The sequence below is a fragment of the Syngnathus leptorhynchus genome, chromosome 1 (assembly GCF_054491065.1).
Source record: "Syngnathus leptorhynchus isolate UIUO chromosome 1, UIUO_Slep, whole genome shotgun sequence".
NCBI classification, from domain to species: Eukaryota; Metazoa; Chordata; class Actinopteri; order Syngnathiformes; family Syngnathidae; genus Syngnathus; species Syngnathus leptorhynchus.
Genome location: NC_141195.1, coordinates 15,374,022 through 15,395,603, shown reverse-complemented (window position 1 = coordinate 15,395,603; position 21,582 = coordinate 15,374,022). Strand labels below are relative to the sequence as shown.

Here is a 21,582-nt window from a genome sequence, read left to right as displayed (position 1 = left end):
ACATTTACACCGCAGGTTCTAATGTTCAATTTGGATTGTTTTGATGAAATCAGATTTTTTGGGGCGTAAGGGTTCAAATTCTATATTTAAATGCGCTCACAGTCCGTCTGGCGTGTGAACTTACGTGTCTCCAAAGTGAACTACATGTGCAGAAGAAAGAGACGTTACTCGCAATGTATTATTTGCATAAGTAAATATGGCAGACGATTTCGTTCCTTGCCAAAATGTCTGCTAACACACAAAGCCCCTTCTGCAAATTTTATTTCCAGTTGGCAAGGGTGACGGGGTTGTTAGGTAAACGATTGAAGCCAATTTTGCGAATTATGAAGACTCGATATGAGACAAAATGACAAACACATAATTTAAGCCAATCAACATTTTGTGGAATGTCACATTTTCTCATTTTCTTAGCAACTAAAGAGCCCAAGCGTTTCTGTGCCTGTCCATTTTGAATGGAGCAGGAGGCTAACTGGAAATAAATGTCGTCATTTCCATCACTGGTAAGATCAGATCAGTCCACAACAGAACTGCCGCACATCCAAATCATGTTAGATCATCAAACTTGTTTTTGTTAGCTTTCATGGGGCTGTCATTTGGAAAGTTGGAGGCAAAACTACAACCAAGTTCTATTTCATCACTAATTGGAGATACTGAATGAAAATATCTACATTTACTCAATGTCTTGCCAAGAGATTGCTGAGATAATGATACGCTGCTGGTTAATGACCAGGCTGATATGAGGAGGCAATTTGCTATGCTTAGTTGAACTTGTTTCAGTCAGTGCTGAAGGATTAACTCTGCATGTGTATTTTGCCTTTGGCTTTTTTTTTTTGAGCTATGACAAGGGAATAAAAAAAAAAAAAAAAAATGAGAAGAAGAATATACTCCAGACGTTATTTTGAAGTAAATGGACTCTGATTGTGTCCAAGTATTTCTATCAAGCGTTTGAGGTGTTTCAGATAGACAGAGATGACTCGTAAGAAGCTAACCAAGATAACTAACCATGAGTGTTGCAAGTCCAAATTGTTTCACTTCACCGGTTTCTAAAAAGTATTCAACAAGCCAAGTTTTCAGGTGAGCCTCCAGAGTGTTTATTGTCTCGCCGTCTCTGTTTGCACCTCTGGAGTCATGACTCACCTCCCTAATCTTGTCTACACTGTGGCCTACGTGCTGTCTTTCCTCTTCACCTGCCACACATTGTTTGGCTCTTGTTTCACTGGATCTTTCAAGGTGGCTCAGGTGGGTTCTATTGCCATGATAACCAAGAGCAAAACGCTGACTCATCAGTTGGCCCTTGTTTAATTGACAAAAACCATCTGCTTTAACCTGCAGAGGATACCTACGAGTTCAATTCCTACCAAGACCAAGCTCATAATGCAAAATACTTGTATCTCATTGAAATCAATGGAAATACCATTAATCCGTTCCATCTTGTAAAAAAAAATAATACATTTTTTGTTTTGTTTTTAATGAGGAAAAAAAATATCCCTCTACAATATTGCACTATATGAAAACATACAGTAATGACATGATTAAATAAAATGTAAAGTAATTATTGCCGTTGCTTGACGGATTATAACCCCACAACACCAATGCTATTTGTAAACCACTCTATGGCGTTTCCTATAATGCATTAGCCTTAAGGTCGCGGACAAATTTGCTTTTTTGCATACACCTGTACCAAATCTCTTTGTTTTAGTAAACCTTTTTTTTTAACATTCATTTACTAATTGAGCAACTGCTTTATTGTGCACCGACTTGATTTGAGTTCAGTGTTGGTATCAAAGTCGGGTCACACATCTAAAGCCGCCAATGTATTGAGCAAAGAAAAGCTGACCGAATACTTTCAACATCTGCACACATCCGACATGCTGATGCAAGGAGGTGGTGACAGCTTCACCATGATGATGACATATGAGGAGGGGAGCCGGATAAGAGTAACCCTTGTTTTTTTTTTTTTGTACCTCCTCCCTTGCCATCGCTTTTATTGAGTAATTGTCTGCGCCGACGCTTCATGTCTGCACTCGACATCTTAATTCACCACACAGGCTCGCACGGGCGAAGTTGACACCTTTTTTCCTCTACGAGCGCGTCCGTGGAGGGCTGATGCAGCCATTAAACCGAGCAGTAATAATATTACCAGCCATTACTTCCAGGAAGTGCTCTAAATTCTGCCAGATTGAGCGGGATAGCCGGACACTGACCTCAGCATTACTGTGCAGTAAAGGTCACAAGCGGTGAATCCAATTTGCCAGTGGAAATATGATCTCCGCCCTAACCTCACCGCAGCGTCTCCATTCTGAGATTCTGTCTCAATTTGCAGTTAATTTTCATTGCTCATGGGACATCTGATCGTTCCGCATTGAAAAAAATCAAACCTAATATGGAATTGTTCCCCGTATTGTATCATAACAACTGTTCTGGGAAAGACTTTCCTCAAGATTTATGAGTTTGTGTGTGGTCAAAGGCCACTCAGGTTGGACCTGGCTTGCCATCTCCATTCCAGCTGCCGCAGCAGTGATAGATTTTTATTTTAAGTTGAGGCCCTAATTAAGGCTCAACAAGAAGGCTCCTTCACGCCTTTAATCCCCCAATCAATTTTCTCATCAGCTTCATGGCTAAATCAGGCTCGGTGTCTTTACAAACTGCACACTCGTCACTCTGCTGACAATTGGATTTTTATCTGGGTTGGAGGAGACAATATGCATTAACGTTACCTCGTCTGAAAATTTCCGACAAATTTGAAGGGCCCTGATGAGATGTGAGTGAATCAAATTTGAATGAACAGATCCCCTTGAAAATGTAATGTGCCTCCCGCTTGGCCTAAATGAGTTTGTCTAATCCTGCTAACAGATACACAAACAATCGCGTAATCTACTTGGCACAAAATAGCAGGGCCGACACAATGGTGGGATGTAGATCGAGTTAATATCTGATGAAAAAGCAGTCCCAAAAGACCAAAACTATCATCAGGAATCTTTTGTTTCTATCAACGGTTAGCCAGAAGCGCAAAGCTCGTTTGAATTCTTTGTTACCTATCAAGAGCATACATTGAAGTTCGTTTAGCCCTATTATTCGGTTTCATACCATTTACACTTCTTCGAGCACACATTCGGTATTAAGTTCTTCAAAGCAAGACACAGACTGTTGATCATGAGTGGTTCATGCCCCTCTCCCCCTCCTCCAAAATAACATGCAGCAATAGAAATGGAATAGGAAGAATACTTATTGATTTTTCAACAACAGAGGAAAAAAAAATCAATATTCTTCCATTCTGAAAATAATCAGCCGCATGCCACGAGGAGCACACAATGATGCTGAATTGTTCCCCATAGTTTACAGAGGACAGACAACGTCTGTGTTTGACCTTGCCGCAGACATAATTACAGTGTGGTAACCATTACACAACTTACTTTTCTATAAAGACTTAGTCATGTCTTTTCAAGGGAGGACTCAAAAGAAATGTTTGCGACAATGTCAAGTTGTCAGTGTATACTTTGTATAACGGAAGGAAACTGACTGTCACTTCAGTGCAACAGCGTATTACAAAGATATAAAGACTGTGGCCTCAGTCCAAATATCATCAAAAAGCCTTATAAATAATATAGTGTTGTCTTATTTTACCCACCTTAACAAATTGTGCAGAGACCGAGGGGATCTCATACGTATGAGTAACATTGAAGCATTTATATATATGTATAAAAAAAAAAATTGAAATGATCCGTTTTGCAGGATATTGTGATTTTCTAAAAGTTCATGGACTTTGTAGAATTTGAAACAAATTAGCTGACGTTCAAAATACACAAGACTTCCATCAATTGTCCACAAAATGCGCAGCACAAAAGAAGGAATGAGCAAGTCAAAATAAATAATAATAAAAAAACCACTAAAGCAGAGCATGTGTGCTACTAGACGTGGTGTAAATCTATCGAAATGAAGAAACTAATATTTTTTGTTTTATTCAAGTACTGTACGAACAAGATGTAAAATCAATATGAGGAGATAAAGTTATTTGAACTTCAACCTCGTCCCTTTCAGTGGCAATTGGAACGTCATCTTAGACTTCCACTAAACCTTATTCATACTTGTAATTTGTCGATTCTCTTTTAAACATGATGCTCAAATAGTCAATCAATCAATCATTCAATAAATGTGAGCACACCCTCATGTCCTAATTGGGCCCAATTAATCATACTGGCCTTTCCTCGATGACCACCGACTTTCTAAACAAGCTGAGCGTAAAGGTGATGGATTAGTAAAGTGGGACATCCTCAAATGGAAAGAGGGGGGACCATGTGTGTGTGTGTGGGCGTGTGTGTGTGTGCATGAGCAAGACCTGTTGGGAGAAGCGCTGTTGGGTCTGGATCTGGTAGTGATCCCCAGTTACTACATGGGAAGTGCTGGCAGAACTAGCGGGCCGCGGCAGTGTCTCCACTTCCTGGATAGCCTCCATGGTAACGCTCTGTGGAAGCACCTGGAAGAGCGACGTCACGTACATGATGACGCTCTTCTTGTCGGGATGAGGCACTGCCACATCTGAACAATGACAAGTAAAAGGACAAGTTCCATTTTGAAATCCTCTGCTGCTTGGTTGCACAATTCTTCTGTCAACATTTTCAGAACAAATAATGACGGAATTTTTAAAAATTGTGCTTGGCGTCTTTGTGTTAAAACTATTAAATCTTTCATTAACAAGCACATTTGAGGCGTCCTTGTGTAATTTCTCTGCATTTTAAAATTGTATTTGTAACATGAAAGCTTTTCTTTTATGGCTTTAAAGTCAGCCCTGTAGAAGTCTGATGTTTTTCTAGTGTTTTGTCTTTAAACAGATTTTAATGCAAAGCATCGATCCAAAGTGGACCCTGGGGTAATGATACATTTTGAAACATGCCCCTCATTTTTATTACTCTGGCTTCTACTCTTTCTGTCCTTTTTCACTTAGGTTGCTGGCTAGGATGTTGAAATCACAGATGGTTGTGCCCTTAGTTACTAGCAAATTATCCTCGTGATGAACAAAAAATGATCAGAGCAGCGGTTGGAAGCCACTTATGCTGCAGAGAGGGAATGCATTTTTTTCAATTTGTGAAGGAGACAACTTTGATTCTTTTTTAAATCAAAATTAAGGGGCAATTGTTATTTTCACTGGAAATCGAAAAGACTAAAACATGCTGCGTTATTTCGCTAACCTCCTCTCTGGGTAGCTGTGAATTTTGAGCAGATTGGGATACCTTTCTTTTTCACAATTGTAAGACATGGCCAGAAACTTAAACTGATTACAGCAGCACCAATTGAATGTAGCTTTATTGGAATGTGTATGTGCGTGAGGTTGTTAGTTACCTTCTGGATCCAACAGTCTGTCGATGCCCAGATGTTGCTCTGCCTTACTAAAAGCGTGTTCCAGTCGGTCAATCGCCGACTCCTTGGCCTCCACAGAGCTCCAATCAAACAGTTCTGGTCTTGAGTTGGAAGAAGGGGTGAGACAACAAATAGTGATTTTATTTGATAATCTGCCCAAGGTTTAATTAGAACTTTGATAGCACACGTATTGCAAAATGAAATACAATGACCAACATGGAAAAGAATGGGCCTTTAAATTTGCTGGTTTTAACAGCAGATGTATAAAAAAAAAACAAGGGCAAAGGGTCTCTAGCAGACCCACTCAGAAATGCTACTCGACCTGTGGCTGTGCAGGAGGGCATTGAACGCCAGCCCATCATTCCAGCTGCTGGAGAAGTTGACCACATTGACCTGAGGACACAGACAATGGACAAAAATGACCTCATTTGTCAAAGAAATTTGCTATGTTGCACAAAACAATGAGTGGGCAAGCACTCCGGACACACAACCACAAATGGTGTATACATTTTTCGAGAGCGTACCAATGCTTGATTGCTGTAATTAAGCAGAATTTTCTGCACTTCATTATTTAGATTTTTGGCAACTTTCAGTTTTATTAAATGTAAACTTGAATTCAGACATTTCCACTGACTATCTTTCTGAGGCCAACTAAATGAAATCAGACGAACTTGTTTTCTGATCACTTGTCCGTAATGCATAGTGAATGATATACCGTAAAACAAACAACACGTTAGCTTTTTTTTGACAGAACCAATCGGTTGCTATGAATGATACTGACCTGAGGGTACTGGCTTGTGTTTTGACGAACCCAGCTCAGGAGAATCTTCTCACTGTTGGTCTGCTGTAGGCCAGCCATCACCTCCTTCATCACATCCTTTACCTGAAAATGCACAAACAAAATTAAAGGGTCTCTGTGCACTAAACTCAATTGAGGAGTGCCTGTTGGCGCGGCCCTCGACAACTATCCCTGTTTCTTACATGGTCGCTTGAAAAAATGAATTGCCCACCCCTGGAATGATCCTTTCAACTAATCCTGACTCTGGAGCTGGATTAGATGGCAAGGGAGGATGCCAGACAGACCTGGCAGGCCCAAAGTGAGGCTGTAACAGGAACGTCTGGCAGAGTTTCCCACCGAGTCTTCAACTACACACCTGCAGCAGAATTTGCTTCCATCCAGAGAGGGCCAGGGGATTTGGAGTATCTGTTCCCTTCACTGCTGAGGCTGCTAATTGCTGTACCTCGTAAAACCACTTTACTTACAGTTATGGATCGCCCTCGTAATGAAAAATGTCTAGTTTTCTGTACGCCCCTCAGCTACGAGGGATAACATAAGACAAATATGCTATAAAGTGCTGTACTGAAGGATCAGCTCCTCTCTTGGTTTCTGAATTATGACTTTTAGTTGTTCTTTGCAGAAGATCAAGAAAATATGTCTGTTGTTATATTACACTAGTCCAACAGGCTTTTGTGTGTGCGCTGATTCTGAACCTGCCCTCATTTTTTCAGGTTTTCATAATAATAATTAATAATAATAATAATAATAATAATAATAATAAAGTGTTTAGCGTATTTTCAGCAACAGGTATAATTATTTCACTGAAGCATAAATTACAACAGATGGTACAAATCTAAAACCAATTGAAAACATTTGTGAAATCACCATAAAAAATACATTGGGGGAGACATTAAGCTATCTTTACATCTTCCAACATGTTGCTCTACTGTTTGTGTTTCGACATTCATTCATTAAAGGGTAACAACACTGTAATTTAAGTGCTAATTGTCTGCCTATGGCGTTGTAAACCTCTAGATTATGTTTGTTTGTTTGTTTGTTTGTTTGTTTGTTTGTTTGTTTGTTTGTTTGTTTGTTTGTATACAGTATGATGGCATTGACAAAATAAAAAATATATATTTCGTTCAAACACGCATTACAATGCACTTAGTGCGGTTTAAATTTGTGTATCTCATTATTTGTGCAAAAAGGAAATGAAAGGACAGCAGTGTAACTCTTGTGTGTATGCATGCATCTCCTGTATATGTGTGCGGTTAGTTGAATGCTATGTTTAGTTGGTTGGTTGGTTAGTTGTGCAAGTGACATATTTGTGTCATTTGTTCAGATCCAAGGAGGAGGCTTTTCACCAGCCGGAAGTGTGTTACTTTTACAGCAACTGCATATGTATGTGCCTTTACACTCACTCTGAAAAGTGTAAACAACCACAACAAAGCCCCAAAGACAAATGCTATTACACAATTCTACGCCATATGTGCCCCGACCACCCTCCCTCATTCCCTCAGCACACCAACCGACTAAATCTATTAATAGAGTTTGCAGTCAAGGGTCTCCCCCACACACTCAAACACAATTGGATGTACACACGGTTTGACGGCCATTCTCCACTGAACACGGTCTAGGTAGGCAAAGAAGGGGAATTGGTGCTAATTTGAGAGTAGGTCACTGTATTCATTTACACTTTAATGGGAAGGGTGTTTAGACAAAGACGGACGGCTACAGTGTATACGCTCTCTAACCGAACCACTCACACCCAACAAACTGAAACTGAATTTGTAGGCAGTCAAGCGCATGCCAAGGCAACAGGTGGCGCTGTATCCCCAAAATCAATACTTCCAGTTTTTGTATTACTCAACCTGATTCGGACCACACGGGCTGTGCCCAAATTCCCAGGCTGGGTCCTCCAAAGGTCACAAGTTCGGCCACATGTTTTTTGCAGTCCACAGAGGTTACATGAGAGGAGCTTTTGAAGGATTCAAAGGACCCATCCTGAAAATTGTCCTTCGGGAATTTGGAAAACGCATGCGGTCGGACATGGATGATGTAAACAGAATGATATATTCAAGAACTCACAAATATCTTACTCAACAACCAGAATGTCGTAAATTTCACAGTTGGGTTTAAGTTTTCCATCAATCAGCTTCAGGCTAAAGTTAGTTGTGCTAATGTAAGTAATTATTTGTATTTATATTATATTTATTGATTATTTAAAAAAAAAAAAACCTGACAAACACACCCACCTGCCAGTGGAGAATGATGCTCCAGATGAGGCCAAGAATGAGTTTGTGATTGCCATCAACGATGTCCGTTGCACCAATGTTCACCAACTCAACCTACAGAAAGGTGAAATGACTTCAATCGCAGAGTAGAAAACAAACAAACAAAAAACATTCATCTGCACATCTAAGAAGAGTTTTTCACTTAACCTAATTTGCATTTTTTTTTTTTACTTCATCGCTTCAACGTTTTGTTTTTCGTGAAATGATATGTAAACGTGGAATTCAATTTTTCAAGCACTGGCCTTATCTAGACACTATATAATTAAATCATTTATAAAATGAAGGCGACCAACTGACTAAAATGAAGCCTTTACAATTTGAAAATTGCATTCTACTAAATAATGTCGATTCGAATCTGCTTAATTGTTTAGCCCAGGTTAGAAGTTTGTCACATTATTCCACAGTAAACTACACTGTTTTACGACACAATTCTTAATTTTACAATCCTGCAATTTGGTTACTTACATTGTTCTTCTGCAAAATCTGGAGAGCTCGGTTGACATTGTTGAGCGAGTGAACCCGTGAGGTGCCCTTTTCCAACCTCACCTACAGCCACCCATACAATAAAAAAATTGACATATTCTCAACATCTTGTTCAGGGTATTGAACAATGTGAAATTATACCAGCTCATTTCCAACTAGACCCTGCAACAGCTCCAACAAGCGTCGTCCATCGCACAGGTCTGAGAAGAGATCCTCCACAGGTGGTTTCCCTGTCTGGAACGTGCATGGAATTAGTGACATTAAGTCCAATTAAAGAAACATGAAGCATTCAGAATAGGACTCTCGTGTTTGTGGTTAAAATAAAGACAGAGAAATGACCACATTCCTTCGTAGGGATTGTCTTGGGAGTTGAGCCTCATTCCACTCCAGGAAATGAAAATCATATACAATTATCAATGCTTCCTAACTGGACAGTTTTGCATGCTGAAAGTCTGATTCACGTAAAATGACTTAGATATTATTTCACATTATAATCATGAATCATTAAGGCGGAAACTGTCGTACCTTAGAGAGCTGTGAGTTGACCCATTTTGTGAAAGTCTTCTTCTGCACATCTTCTCTTTCATCTGACAGCGAGAGGACCACAATAATGTACATCAGCAGGGATTGTAACAAGTTAGAAATAGATACAAGGATATCATCAATGCAAACTATACACACACACACACACACACACGCACACACACGCAAATATTGTCCTCTGTATGACAGGCTTCTCCAATCTAGCTCAGGGTTAATTGCATTGTCAGCTCATCAATCATCCCACTACTAACAAACATTTTGCCGCTCCACTCATGAATATTTTCATATAGATGGCAGTCATTGCAAGATCAATACAATGGCAGTTTGCAAAATATAAAACCAAAAAAAAAAATTTAATGGTTTGTCACTTATTGTGCTGTCCTCACTCAGAAGCTCTACAGAGGGTAGAATACATATATAGCACAATATCTTCTACCTTTGGTACTCAAAGCGCTTTAAACTGGTTCCTTGTTCATCTACTGATGCCACGTCATCAGGAGCAACTGGGCCTTCAGTGTCTTGCTCAAGGACACCAACGTGGTAACAACGGCTGGAGATCAAACGCCCAACCTCTGAGTTGGGAGACAACCACTTTACCACTGAGCGATGCCACCCCGACTAAATTAAGGTTACATTTCTATTCCTATCCATCCGTCCATCACTTCCATCCATCTATCCATCGCTTGTCCTGTTCAAGTTGACAGGGCACTTGAGCCCATCCCAGCTGACTTTGAAGGTGAGGCCTTTCTCTCTCAAAACTGGACGCCAGACAAAGAACCATTCTCGCTCACAATTAGTTAGAGTGGGAATTAGTGCCTCATTTCCACATAAACAGTGGTCTTTAAATGGTACCAGGAAACTGAAATACTACAAATACCACACTATTAAGATAGCACTTTAGTAAGAACTTTGGAGCAAGAAACACAACAGTCTGCATTTTAGTCTACTTACTAGTCACTGGAATCAAAAACTACAATCTAAGTATTCAATAAAATACAATACAATACAATATTTATCATCCCACAAGGACTTCACTGAGTGTTTGTGTGTGTGTGAGATATATATATATATATATATATATATATATATATATATATATATATATATATATATATATATATATATATATATATATATATATATATATATATATATATATATATATATATATTATATATATATATGCAGATGTTATCACTGAATTATTTCAAAGTACTACAGTGGCTGGATTTCTAATGTCTAAAGGAATCAGTCTCACACGGCCTGTCACCACCCTAATGGAGCTCAGCAAAGTGTAAGCAGAAGTCCCATGAGGGCAAACAAGAGATCCGTTTGCGGTCCACGTGGCACCACTGCAACTGTCACGTTTGTCACGGATTGGGCGTCAGTTGCCTGGCAACGGTCACGGCCGTAAGCCACGGATGAAATCATGAGACCAAAATCCAATCAGATGGAATAGTTACAGAGAAATGTGCTAGAGGTGGAAGTGATGGGAGGGAAGAGAAACAGAGAGGTGAAGAAGAAACAGGGGAATTTGGATGGAATACACATCTTCAAGCAACAATACGAATACATTCATTCATCTTCCAAACCACTGTCCCAGCAGTCTTTGGGTGGTAGACAGACAGGGTAAACCCTGAACTGGTCGCCAGCAAATTGAAGTGGTCATTTCATGTTCAATATTAAATTGTTAGATTTGTGATTATTGTGAAGCTACATTAGTGTGTAAACACAAATAAAATAAATAAATAAATGTCATATAGGTACACAACAAAACAAAACAAATGACAACCATAATGCAAAGCTATTTAAGCCGCTTCCCCCACTTCCACCTGTTCCAGCTTAACCATTACACTTCTGCAGGTATTAAGACCACTGCCAAATTAGCGGCCAAAAACCCATGCAGGCACAAAATTGCAAAAATGAATGTCACGAGACAACTTGTATTACTATTCCATCTTATATTATACTTGCAAAAAAAAACGACAAACAACAAAAAATGGGTTGCTTTGTGCAAAACAACCCAGAAAGTTATACTGGGTTGCTTTCAACTCCACATTTTTAAAAGTGTTGGAAGCCAGGCTGGCACCTGAAAAAAAGTACAGGTGTATATTCTGGGATGAAATTTTCTGGACTGATGAGACTCAGATGATTATTTACCAGAGTGATGAAAAGCCTGAAGCCTCAACAAAGCAAGCATCTGCTAAAGCCCGTACGCCAATGAGTGGCGAACGTTTGCAAGGGTAGCGGAAATTGATTTTTTTGTCCGAGTTCTTCAAGGTCACAAAGACAATTGACATTCACCAACAGTTTTTCTTGTCGCAGGTCCTTATGACGAGAAAAAACATGAAGACTGTTGGTGAATGTTTGACTAGCTTTGAATGAACCCTGATAAAAAACTCAACAATAAAAAAAAACATCTATTAAGTAAAATGTTCTGTCTGCATGTCCTATCTTCCTTGTTTTAACCAATAAGAGGCCCAAAAAGAAGTTATTTATCTTCTTACACTCATTTTGATTATGATTTTAGAAAATTGCAGTTTTATTTAATAAAAGCATTAAAAAGTATGTCGGGGGGGTGGAATACATAAATGCTGTGTCAATTCATTTCAATGGACAACATTAATTTGATATACAGTAGATGCAGCAAAATTGTGATCCGTCATGCTCTTCCCAGTATTTAGGCTTGCAACCCTTTGCAAAGAGTCAAAGCAAGGCGGCGTCATGAACTGTAGAATACGATTAAGACATCCATCCGATTCAATGATCAGTCTTTATGTAAATTGAGTCCAAATCACATTTCAAAGATGCAACTGCTGGAAATGAGTTTGAAGTTGGACATGTTTACATCTTAAAGGTCCATTTCCAGACATATACTAGCTGAGTCTCTCGATCCAATATCCTACCAACACTTTCCCACAGGCAATTTACGTCTTCATAAAATTAGACTTTCCTTTAATTACTTCCTTCGGAAACAAGCAGGTCTTTCTCTTCCTGTGCTTTATCAGTGAGGAAGCCTATAAAGGGTTTTTGTTTCCTGACAATTTTTGATGCATTTATCAAATTGGAAAAATGTTGCAGATGAGAAAATGTGCCTTGTTTAAATCAGCAAAATATAATTTGATGTTAATGTAATTGCTTGAAAGACAAATATACTTTAATTATACAGTCACTGTTTGAGTCAGTATATCTAAAAAAAAAAAAAGTGGCTATGCAGTCTGCAAAATATTTTACACCATGTACGTATAAAGGACTAGAAGAAGGGCATTGCGCTTGCTCATCATATCACTGGGGTCAGAATTCAATTTCACCCAAGATAGCTTTGTCCAGCTAAAATGTTTGTCTTGCCACTGCTGCAATGGATGTCCAAGCTCTTCAAGCTCACAGTCTCGCATCAAATTTCTCTTGCTATCACACTTGTTTGTCCTCCAACCGGAGCTCTGTTTATTTCCTCCAAATCCCACTAACTGGAAGTCTGCTTGTAGTATATTCTTTAAATAAAGATTAATCATACTGATACCAACTGTAACTGTAGATGGAAAAAGAATCAATTTAAATTTTAACATGTAGAATGCACATAATCATGATCTCAGGTAAAATAGAACGAATATGGTGAATTGGAGTTTTTCTGTTGCTTGGAAAAGACCCTCACAATTTTATCTATTGAATGATTAAAATGGTAATGGATTTTTGGAAATACCAGAGAGCTTTTTCACAGCTCTGCTGCTGATAATTAAAAAAAAAATGTTGTAGCATAAATTATATTGCCTTTAGAAAGATTTGCAGAGGTATGTTTTACTCTGGTGCAAAAAAAAAAAAAAAAAAAATCCCAAAAGTTCATTTGTGCATTCATTTCGAATCATGTTCACGTGATGCATAATGTTACAGTGTCTTACAATGATATTCAACCAATATTCAAGAATAAATGCTATCTCTCTATTTTTAAAAACACTTGGGCCTGCTACACTACTGTATTTTAATTTTCGTCACTATGGAATTCCCAGGGGAGTTGAGTCCTTATTGAGGCGGTACTTGGCTTAAAATGTTCGAAAACTATGCTGCATCATCAGGGAGGAATATCCATCCATCCATGATTGACTTGCAGCAGATAGAAATGGATACACTAGAATCATCATCATCATCATAAACTATACCAACACAAACCATAGCCAGGATGTAAACATTTCTTTTGGTCCTGATATTATGTAAGCACCCTCACGGATGCGGTAGTACAAGTATGTCTTTTCAAAAGTCAACCCTTAGCCCCAGGGTAGTACATGTTTTATTTATCTGCTATTGTTTATAAATCAACTCCAGGGGTCCACTGGACAATGTGCAATTTTTTAATGGCACCTCATACTTAATGGGCTGTTATTGTCATGATTATATTCTGCATTTTGTACATTTTGTTAATAGTACGTAGTAGTAGTTGTTATAATACTATAAAACAAGTAGAAAAAAATATATATAATAGCATTGGTACTGCATAATGCCAATGATTATAGCCCAAATAATCAATTTATTCATGAACCAGTCTGAGATAATCACAACTGCAACTGCAAGATGAGAATTTGTGAGATTTATACATAAGTGTAGAAATAAATCATCACGCATGCATGCAATACAAATTTTCTAGAGTTTGTATTGAAACAGTAATGAGGATGGGGTTTTAAAATTGAGGCAAAGTGGCGAATTTGATCAAAATTAAACAGCAGCATGTTGCTTCATCCATCTTGCTTTATCTTTCGCTAAATAGATATGTATTTATTACATGATATGTGTTTTTCCATAAATTAGTTTACAATTCCAATTTGGAATAATCTGACAAATGGTGCCTTGATGGTGGTACCTTGTAAATGTTTAAAAAAATATATCTTAACTTTCAAAAATCAAGGCTGCCAATAATATTGGCCAAAAGTGCACAGTAGCCCGACACCTGATTTGAACAGGCACATGCTGACCCTTCTTTCACCAAAAGAGCAATTTGCTTCCTGATTTTCACTTCTCTCTGCCTTAACTGACTTGAGGGATCAGAGAGGATTTGTGGAGGGGTGGAGCTCAGCAAAAAGCCTAGACTCCCATCTCCGCAGCCTCTATCTGTACGTGGTGCCCTTTCACCCTTTCTCTGTTGATTTTTGTTTAATTGGAAAACCAGATGTAAAATAGGGTAAAAAAGACAGCAGTACAAAGAGGACTTGCTAAAAGGCTGTCTTGTTCAAATAAGAGGCATTCTATTTTCTGAGCGCAACTCTATTCATATAGCCTGTTTGCTAGACCTTCCCTACTTCATTAGAACATGCTAAAAAGTGTGAGATTTTTTTCCCACACACACAAAAGCAAGTAAAATCAAAATATGACACTGTTGTCACAGACACGTTTTGAAAGCTCAAGTTAAGCCAAACCTGAAATTGATCACGGCAACACTGATTCCCATTACATGCCATTTCATCCAACGACTTAAAAACAGAATAAATGGCTTGAATCAGACCTTGAACCTTCTTCCGTAGTTTCAATGTGGGACGTGTCGTCAGTCAGGAAGACAAATGCTTAGAAATAAGACTAAATGGCATATATTATTTTAAAATTCCACACAGGAAGGCCCAGAGTCAAGATCTGAACTCTGAACTTGTGAAGCAGACGTGATAATCACTAGGTCATTGCGCTGCTCCCAGCTGACTGACATAACCTCCATAACTTCTCCCTATTTGCTTGAAGATGCTCTACTCAACATGATCATTATGACGATACATACCACAATCAATCAAAGTGGCTATAAACAAGTCAATTTGAAGGATTTTAAGAAAAAGTGCTTGTTTTGTTGGCATACACACATAATTTGTGACTTTGACCCATCTAGCTTAGCGTAGCTGTAGGCACACATATCTTTCTATTCATATAATGTAATGAGTAATAATCATCTAATGAGTAGCATAGCACAATGCTTGATATATTGTTGGAAAGTTCAGCTTATTTTTTTTTTTCGACAATCCCAAAAGCCGGTTTTTAAAATATGGGTCACTGTGATTTCAGTTTGCTGTCACAAATTGTTGCCTTGGCACCAAGATGCCACCAGATGGCACCAAAAGCAATATTGTTCCTAGTTTGGCCTGATCACAAAAACAGCGAAAAAGAGAGTTTCTCTGTGCGGATGGATTTAAGATCCAATAAAAAATCTGTAACTAAATATTTGTGAGTTCACTCTACTACTTTCGTTTGCATAAGATGCTAGGCCCTTGCAAATCGGAAATAAAAAAAGCGAGTCAACATAAAGGCTATATTATTCTGTTAAATGTGCCGTCAGCGTCTAAGGAATGCAACTTTGTGTTTAAAGCACTTCACGACAAAATAATTCAATGCTGCAAATAAAAATAAAAGAAAATAGAAATCCATGTGTATTCTGGAGTGCAACGTCTGTCTGGGGATATTGTGGGGGATTACTTACTCGTACGCTCCAAAAGCCATGCATGAGATAAACACTTGGAATGGTCCATCCTTGTCAAAGTGAAAATAATCCCTGTGTAATGTCACCATGTTTGTAAAACGGATTAAAAAAAAAAAAGTTATCAGCATCTTTACAAATATGCTGAAATTTCCTCAGAAGGATGAGTGAACCAGTGCAGAGGTGTCCCTAGCCATATGTTCTCATTTGTGCTGGGCCGTCTACTTTTTTTTTTTTTTTTAACTCGAATATTTGCTTACAGTGTCAAAACCACCATCTGACACATTTTGTAATAAAATGTAACCATCTTGCCTGGTTTTCTTGACTGAAAATTACAAATTGTACAGAGGAGCAAATGAAATACAAGAGCAGCAAAATTCACATCTGCAGTTTGCTTTCATTGGCCTTGACAATTGTTGTTGTCCGTTTCTGATGTTTACTTTCTCACCCCAACAAATTGACATTTGTTAGCAACTTTAACAACTATCTTGGAAATACAGAAAGCTACAACATTCCCCCCAAAATATAAAAGGGCACTTTTAAAGCGTGACTCATGATTAATTATTCTTTTTCCCGCAGTGAGAAGATGTGCTATCACACATTTGAACAAGGCAAGGGGGTAAATGCCTTGAGCTCATCTCAACACTCACACGCGTGACATCTGGCCTTGTTCTGCCTCTTACTATTTGGCTTTTAATATAAAATACATTATTTGTCGTAAATAATAGGGATATCCTGATCTGATACTCTGCATCGGTATCGGTTCTGAGTATCGGACAGAATCTGATTGAGTCACAAGACCGGCCCGATCCTGTTTCAAGTGTTTTGGCGGTGTCAAATCACTTTACGGCAGGCGTAATCAATAACACCAATATGTCTGCTGTGTACGATTTTTTTTTTCACTACACCAATAAGAGCTCTTCTTTTATCAATGTACAACTTTTGTCAAGCTACAGTTTAAATTGAGTATTGCTTGAAGTATTTAAATTGAGGCTGAAGATGCAGAAGTAAATAATATAATATAGATAACTGACTCGTTTACTATGACCTAAACAATATTGTTCGTGTTGTAGGCTAGGTGTAACAGAAAACCTACGTAATCCTCGTAATCCATAATATGCTTCCTTCTGACTCAATTTACTCCGATTATGTGTATTGAGTCAAGAAACACAATCCACTGTCACGGCAGACTATAAAGCGTTGCCCAAACTTGACAAAGTTGTCCAAATTGTTTCTATGTGTTCCAGCAATCGTAAAAAACAAAATAAGTCATACTCAGAATGGGTTTGACAGATGATTATCTAGAAACAAATTGTTCCGTCACATTCAGTGCTAAAATTCAAAGGAGAGGAAATGTAAATTGGGCTCCTCAAGACAGGAAAACAGGGAGGGGCCCGAATTTTTGGAGTGCCACATAATCAAAGAGGGGAACAGGCAGGCAGGCGGTGACCATCAAGGCCAGCTAAAACATCAGATTATGCAGGACAGCACGCTGTAACCATTTGAGTGTTTAACCTTCGGGCTCCTTCTGTACAGTGATCGCATTTTAGCTGTCCAACAGTGCACGAGGAGCAGGAATTACTCTCCAATTCAAGAAATCTCCAATTAGTGTGGGGTTTTTTTGTGCTCTTGCTGTCACTCCCCAACATGCTGCAAGGTGACACCAAAGTAAATAAAAAAAATTAAAAAGTAGTAATTGGTGTCAAGGAAGTACGCGACATCTCAAAGAAATTATGAAATTCAGCCTGGACTCCTTTGCTCATTTTCCATAATCAAATCATCTGTATGGATTCATTTTAAGGAAAAATTTAGAAGTTTAAAAATTACATTGCAGTGGACTGAGATCATAGCTTGTACTATATTTACAGTTTAATTGTCAATATAGGCATTTGCATACCTTTGAGGAGGGGCTTGGTGTATCATGGGATACATTAGGCAATATTCAAATTTTCATTTTGTTTTATACGAATAGTTGGGGGCTGACTACACATCAATCATCAAATAATTAAACAAGATTTTTTTTCCCCAAAAAATGCGTCAGTAAGTACGCTATGTGGGCTCCAGGAATAAATCCACCACACTAATTGATTTCCTAACTTAATGATGACATGCTTCCTCCACAGTTGAACATGAAGTATAATCAAATCTTTATAGGGGGTATGGTAAAAATAGCTAGAACTTTTTTCCCCCTATTAGCAGTATAGATGAGGAGGGGACAACATCTCAGAGTGTCCAGAGGTTTCCAATAACACGAATAGTGCGTTCTTGTTGTCAACTTGCCATGGTAACAAAAAGTGTGCCCACGAAAGAGGATGATTTCAAACAGTTATGAGGTCTACTAATGTAGGAGATCTCGGAGACCTCTTCCTATTAGAAGGCAGGCTTCAGAAATCTTCTGCCTGTCAAACATCCCCCAAAGAAGACGATGTGGTGTATTTTCCCTACAAATAGTTGGAGACTGTCAAAATTTGCTGCAGCCTTTGTTTATCATGTCCGTGTTGAACTGAGCTGAGCTGAGCTGAATGGAAAATAAATCAAAAGCAGGGGCTGGGACGAGAGCTTCATGCTGAGCGCAGCTTGAAAGCGTGCCCACTCGTGACCTTAAAAGGTGGATTTTTTTTTCATCTGTTGTGGTATTAATAAAACCTGCTTTCAGGAATTCAACTCTGCGGGATGATGAGCCTCAAACCGGTCTATCGCCTAATCCCGTTTTGTTTGAGATGCAGACAGTCAAATGTATTCTGATCAGAGAGCATCTTCTATTTTTTTCCCCTTGACACTTTGACATGTTCTGTTGCCATTCTCGACTTGACTGCCGATCCTTAACTTGAATATAAAGCGAATGCTTCTCGAATGGCACAACTTCTCCAGGGACCACCATTATGCGCTGCTATTTGCAGGGGGGGGATAGGGACAGGGATAGCCCTGTGGCAAATATCCACAAATAACTGACACTCACCCTAGAAGGGGCTTCTGGTTCCATCCAGATGTTATAAGATGCTTACAAAGCATTTAAAAATAGAATAAAGCAGCAACACCATGCATTTGTCATATATACACAATCAATATGTCACAAAACTAAATTCTGCAGTTAAATTATGGAACAACCAAATCACCAGGCTGTCGCTTATGAATTGGATGAGCTCCCATGATAGCCTAAATTCTTGAACACACTTGAGCAAAGTTTTGACATCACAAATATGTGCACTAGCATTTTATTCAAAGGGCCGTTAGTCACCTTTTGATATTTCAAATATAGAAATAGTCTATACAGCCTAGAAGTAGCTGAATCGAGAAAGATGACACATACTTAGAGTAGTTGTGAACTTGAGGGCAGTTGTATTTAACTTTGAAGTATATTTGCCTAAAATTGTGTTTTGCCGGTCATTAAGGTGAGATTTCAAATATACATACCGATTTTTAAATATCTCCCCTGCTAAATATTTCCCCTGCCAACAGTTTCTCTCTCAAATTGTATCTATTCACTTTTGTCTTCTCGAAAATGAAATGACCATAGCAGCCTCAAACAACTTGAAGATGTTCTGCTCATGGAATGCACACTATCCCAAGATAGTCTTTTATGGCAAACCTTGAATTGGGGGTGGTGCAGTTCAGGGGACTCAAATTGACAAAGTGAGGCAACACTTTGCAACGACCAAGTCTGTCACTTTTACGATGGAAGTGATGACATCCTCCTTGAAGCTTAATGACGTCACAATAAATAAGGACCAAATTGCTTCCAGTGAATTTTTTTTTCACTTTGATGGCGATGCCGACTAACTAGACAGCCAACGCCTGCCAGGCACATGTTTTCACTGGCCATGAAGGGAGGAAAACGGCAGCAGACTGACTGTTCTTCCAAGACAGTCTGAGACACAAACAGACAAACACACACACACACCAAAGCAGCCATATAAAGTAAACATTATGACATGGGCTGTAAAAATTTATTTTCCGCCTAGCCTCACTTCCTCCATCATCCTCACACACCTGAAACAGTACAGCCCCCTAAAGCAACAATATGTAGGATCATGATCATAAAATAGAAAAACCGGTCTACGTTTTTGCAATGAAAAGAATAGGATGGCTGACTTTATACTCCCTTTTAGTGGTCTATAATCAAGCAGGAAATAAAGCGCTTTCCTGCTATTCGAATAATTGACATCCTCTTCCTCAAAAAAGGTTGATGGTTGCTAACAGATCCCAGAAGAGGGCAGCAAAAAAGCTTTTTGTCAACTAAAGAAGGCTATGATCTGACTAAATGAAGCTCCTCCACTCATTTCGACATAGTTCCTTGGCACGGAGAGTCCACCCCAAAATATTTTCACATTATTCAAATAGCTTTTCTTGGCAGCTAATGACTCTACGGACTTGGTCAATTGATAAACCCGTAAGAGTTTAAACACCACCACCACCTGTCTCAGACAATCTGGCTGCTTCTGCTTTACAATAAACGGTCATTAAATAATGATTAAATATTGTAATTATGTCCTAAGAATTGTACAGCATTTGGAACCTCAACAACTGCAGTTAGTGTTAAGTATGAAAGGTTAATTCATTGGTGTTTGATTTTTATTTTGGAAAACAACTTTCAATGTCTCCCCGAGTTAGCAACCAACAGTTATTTGCAAAATAGATTCCTTTAATTTTTTGGTAAACTCTAAGGTGAGGATTTTCCCAACAACTATTTTGAAGAGACCAATTTAAGATCCCACAACTTGTATTATGTATATATAACACGATGGTCTAATTAATACACGTCCTAATGGGAAAATTGATTTCACTGTAACTGGGCATGACAATCAATTATTTTGACGTTAAAGTCTGGTAGAACTACCAACTTGATCAAAATTAGAGTGCAAACAATAAATACAGCGAACCCCCACTATGTGCGAAATACAAGGAGCCCAACCGTGAATGGCAAATGTCTGTGAATAATTGGCAGGAAACGATGGCCATGTTCATGGATTGAACACGGCATGCAGAAAAGGCACAGCCGAGCCATGCGGTGAACCAGTATGTTCCTTAATTGTATATATGTAAATACACTCAATAATTATTTCACCACAAAAATCTCTTTCACAGTCATCAATTATTTTCTGTGTGAAACCAATCCACGCTCTATTGTTGATTGCTGAAGAATGACAAAAGCAAGAAACAAACATTTGTATCTCTCTAGTGACAGAACAGTCTACTCGTTCTTTTGCTAGGTTTGGTGCTGCTTATATTGCCACAGAACACGATATTTTGTGAGTCCTGAAAGATCAGTCCAAATGCTCCAAAGCCAGCTGCAGCTGGCAATCTGTAGAGAGCTGCACTTTGAAAACGGCTGGCAGTAAATGAGTTTATTGCAATGACAAAGTGCAGGCATATGCAGGCGCCAGATATGCAAATTAATGAAGGTATGCCCTAAGTATGATGCCGAACCATATTAGGACTGAGCCATTTAAGCCATCGCTGACTCTGAGCTGGATCACCTGACAAAATAGGCGTGATTCGTGGGCTTTTTCTAAACCCAGACACTCGACTGTGACAGAGAGACGTCGGTTAACATAAGAAATATGTTGGACATAAGAAACTAAACCAGTGTAAGGTTGGTTAAATGAAAAATATGCACATAAGGTAGAAAAGGAGAGCAAAGAAGACAGAGATTATGTGTGGACTTGTCTAAAAGAGGATCATGGCGGACT

At 38.7% G+C, this 21,582-nt stretch overlaps 1 protein-coding gene across 6 annotated transcripts in view; it reads right to left on the bottom strand.

The window, feature by feature from the left end:
- The window catches only part of dmd (dystrophin), a 94,379-nt gene that overhangs the window by 60,061 nt on the left and 12,736 nt on the right, over nucleotides 1-21,582 (bottom strand). For all 6 annotated transcript variants that reach the window (XM_085905605.1, XM_085905572.1, XM_085905588.1 and 3 more), the window contains exons 2-9: nucleotides 9,436-9,497; nucleotides 9,052-9,144; nucleotides 8,893-8,973; nucleotides 8,389-8,481; nucleotides 6,137-6,238; nucleotides 5,678-5,748; nucleotides 5,338-5,456; nucleotides 4,337-4,536 (exon numbers count right to left, since the gene is read on the bottom strand). In XM_085905605.1, the coding sequence (XP_085761731.1) occupies nucleotides 4,337-4,536; nucleotides 5,338-5,456; nucleotides 5,678-5,748; nucleotides 6,137-6,238; nucleotides 8,389-8,481; nucleotides 8,893-8,973; nucleotides 9,052-9,144; nucleotides 9,436-9,497 (821 nt within the window). The remainder of the gene's footprint in view (nucleotides 1-4,336; nucleotides 4,537-5,337; nucleotides 5,457-5,677; nucleotides 5,749-6,136; nucleotides 6,239-8,388; nucleotides 8,482-8,892; nucleotides 8,974-9,051; nucleotides 9,145-9,435; nucleotides 9,498-21,582) is intronic.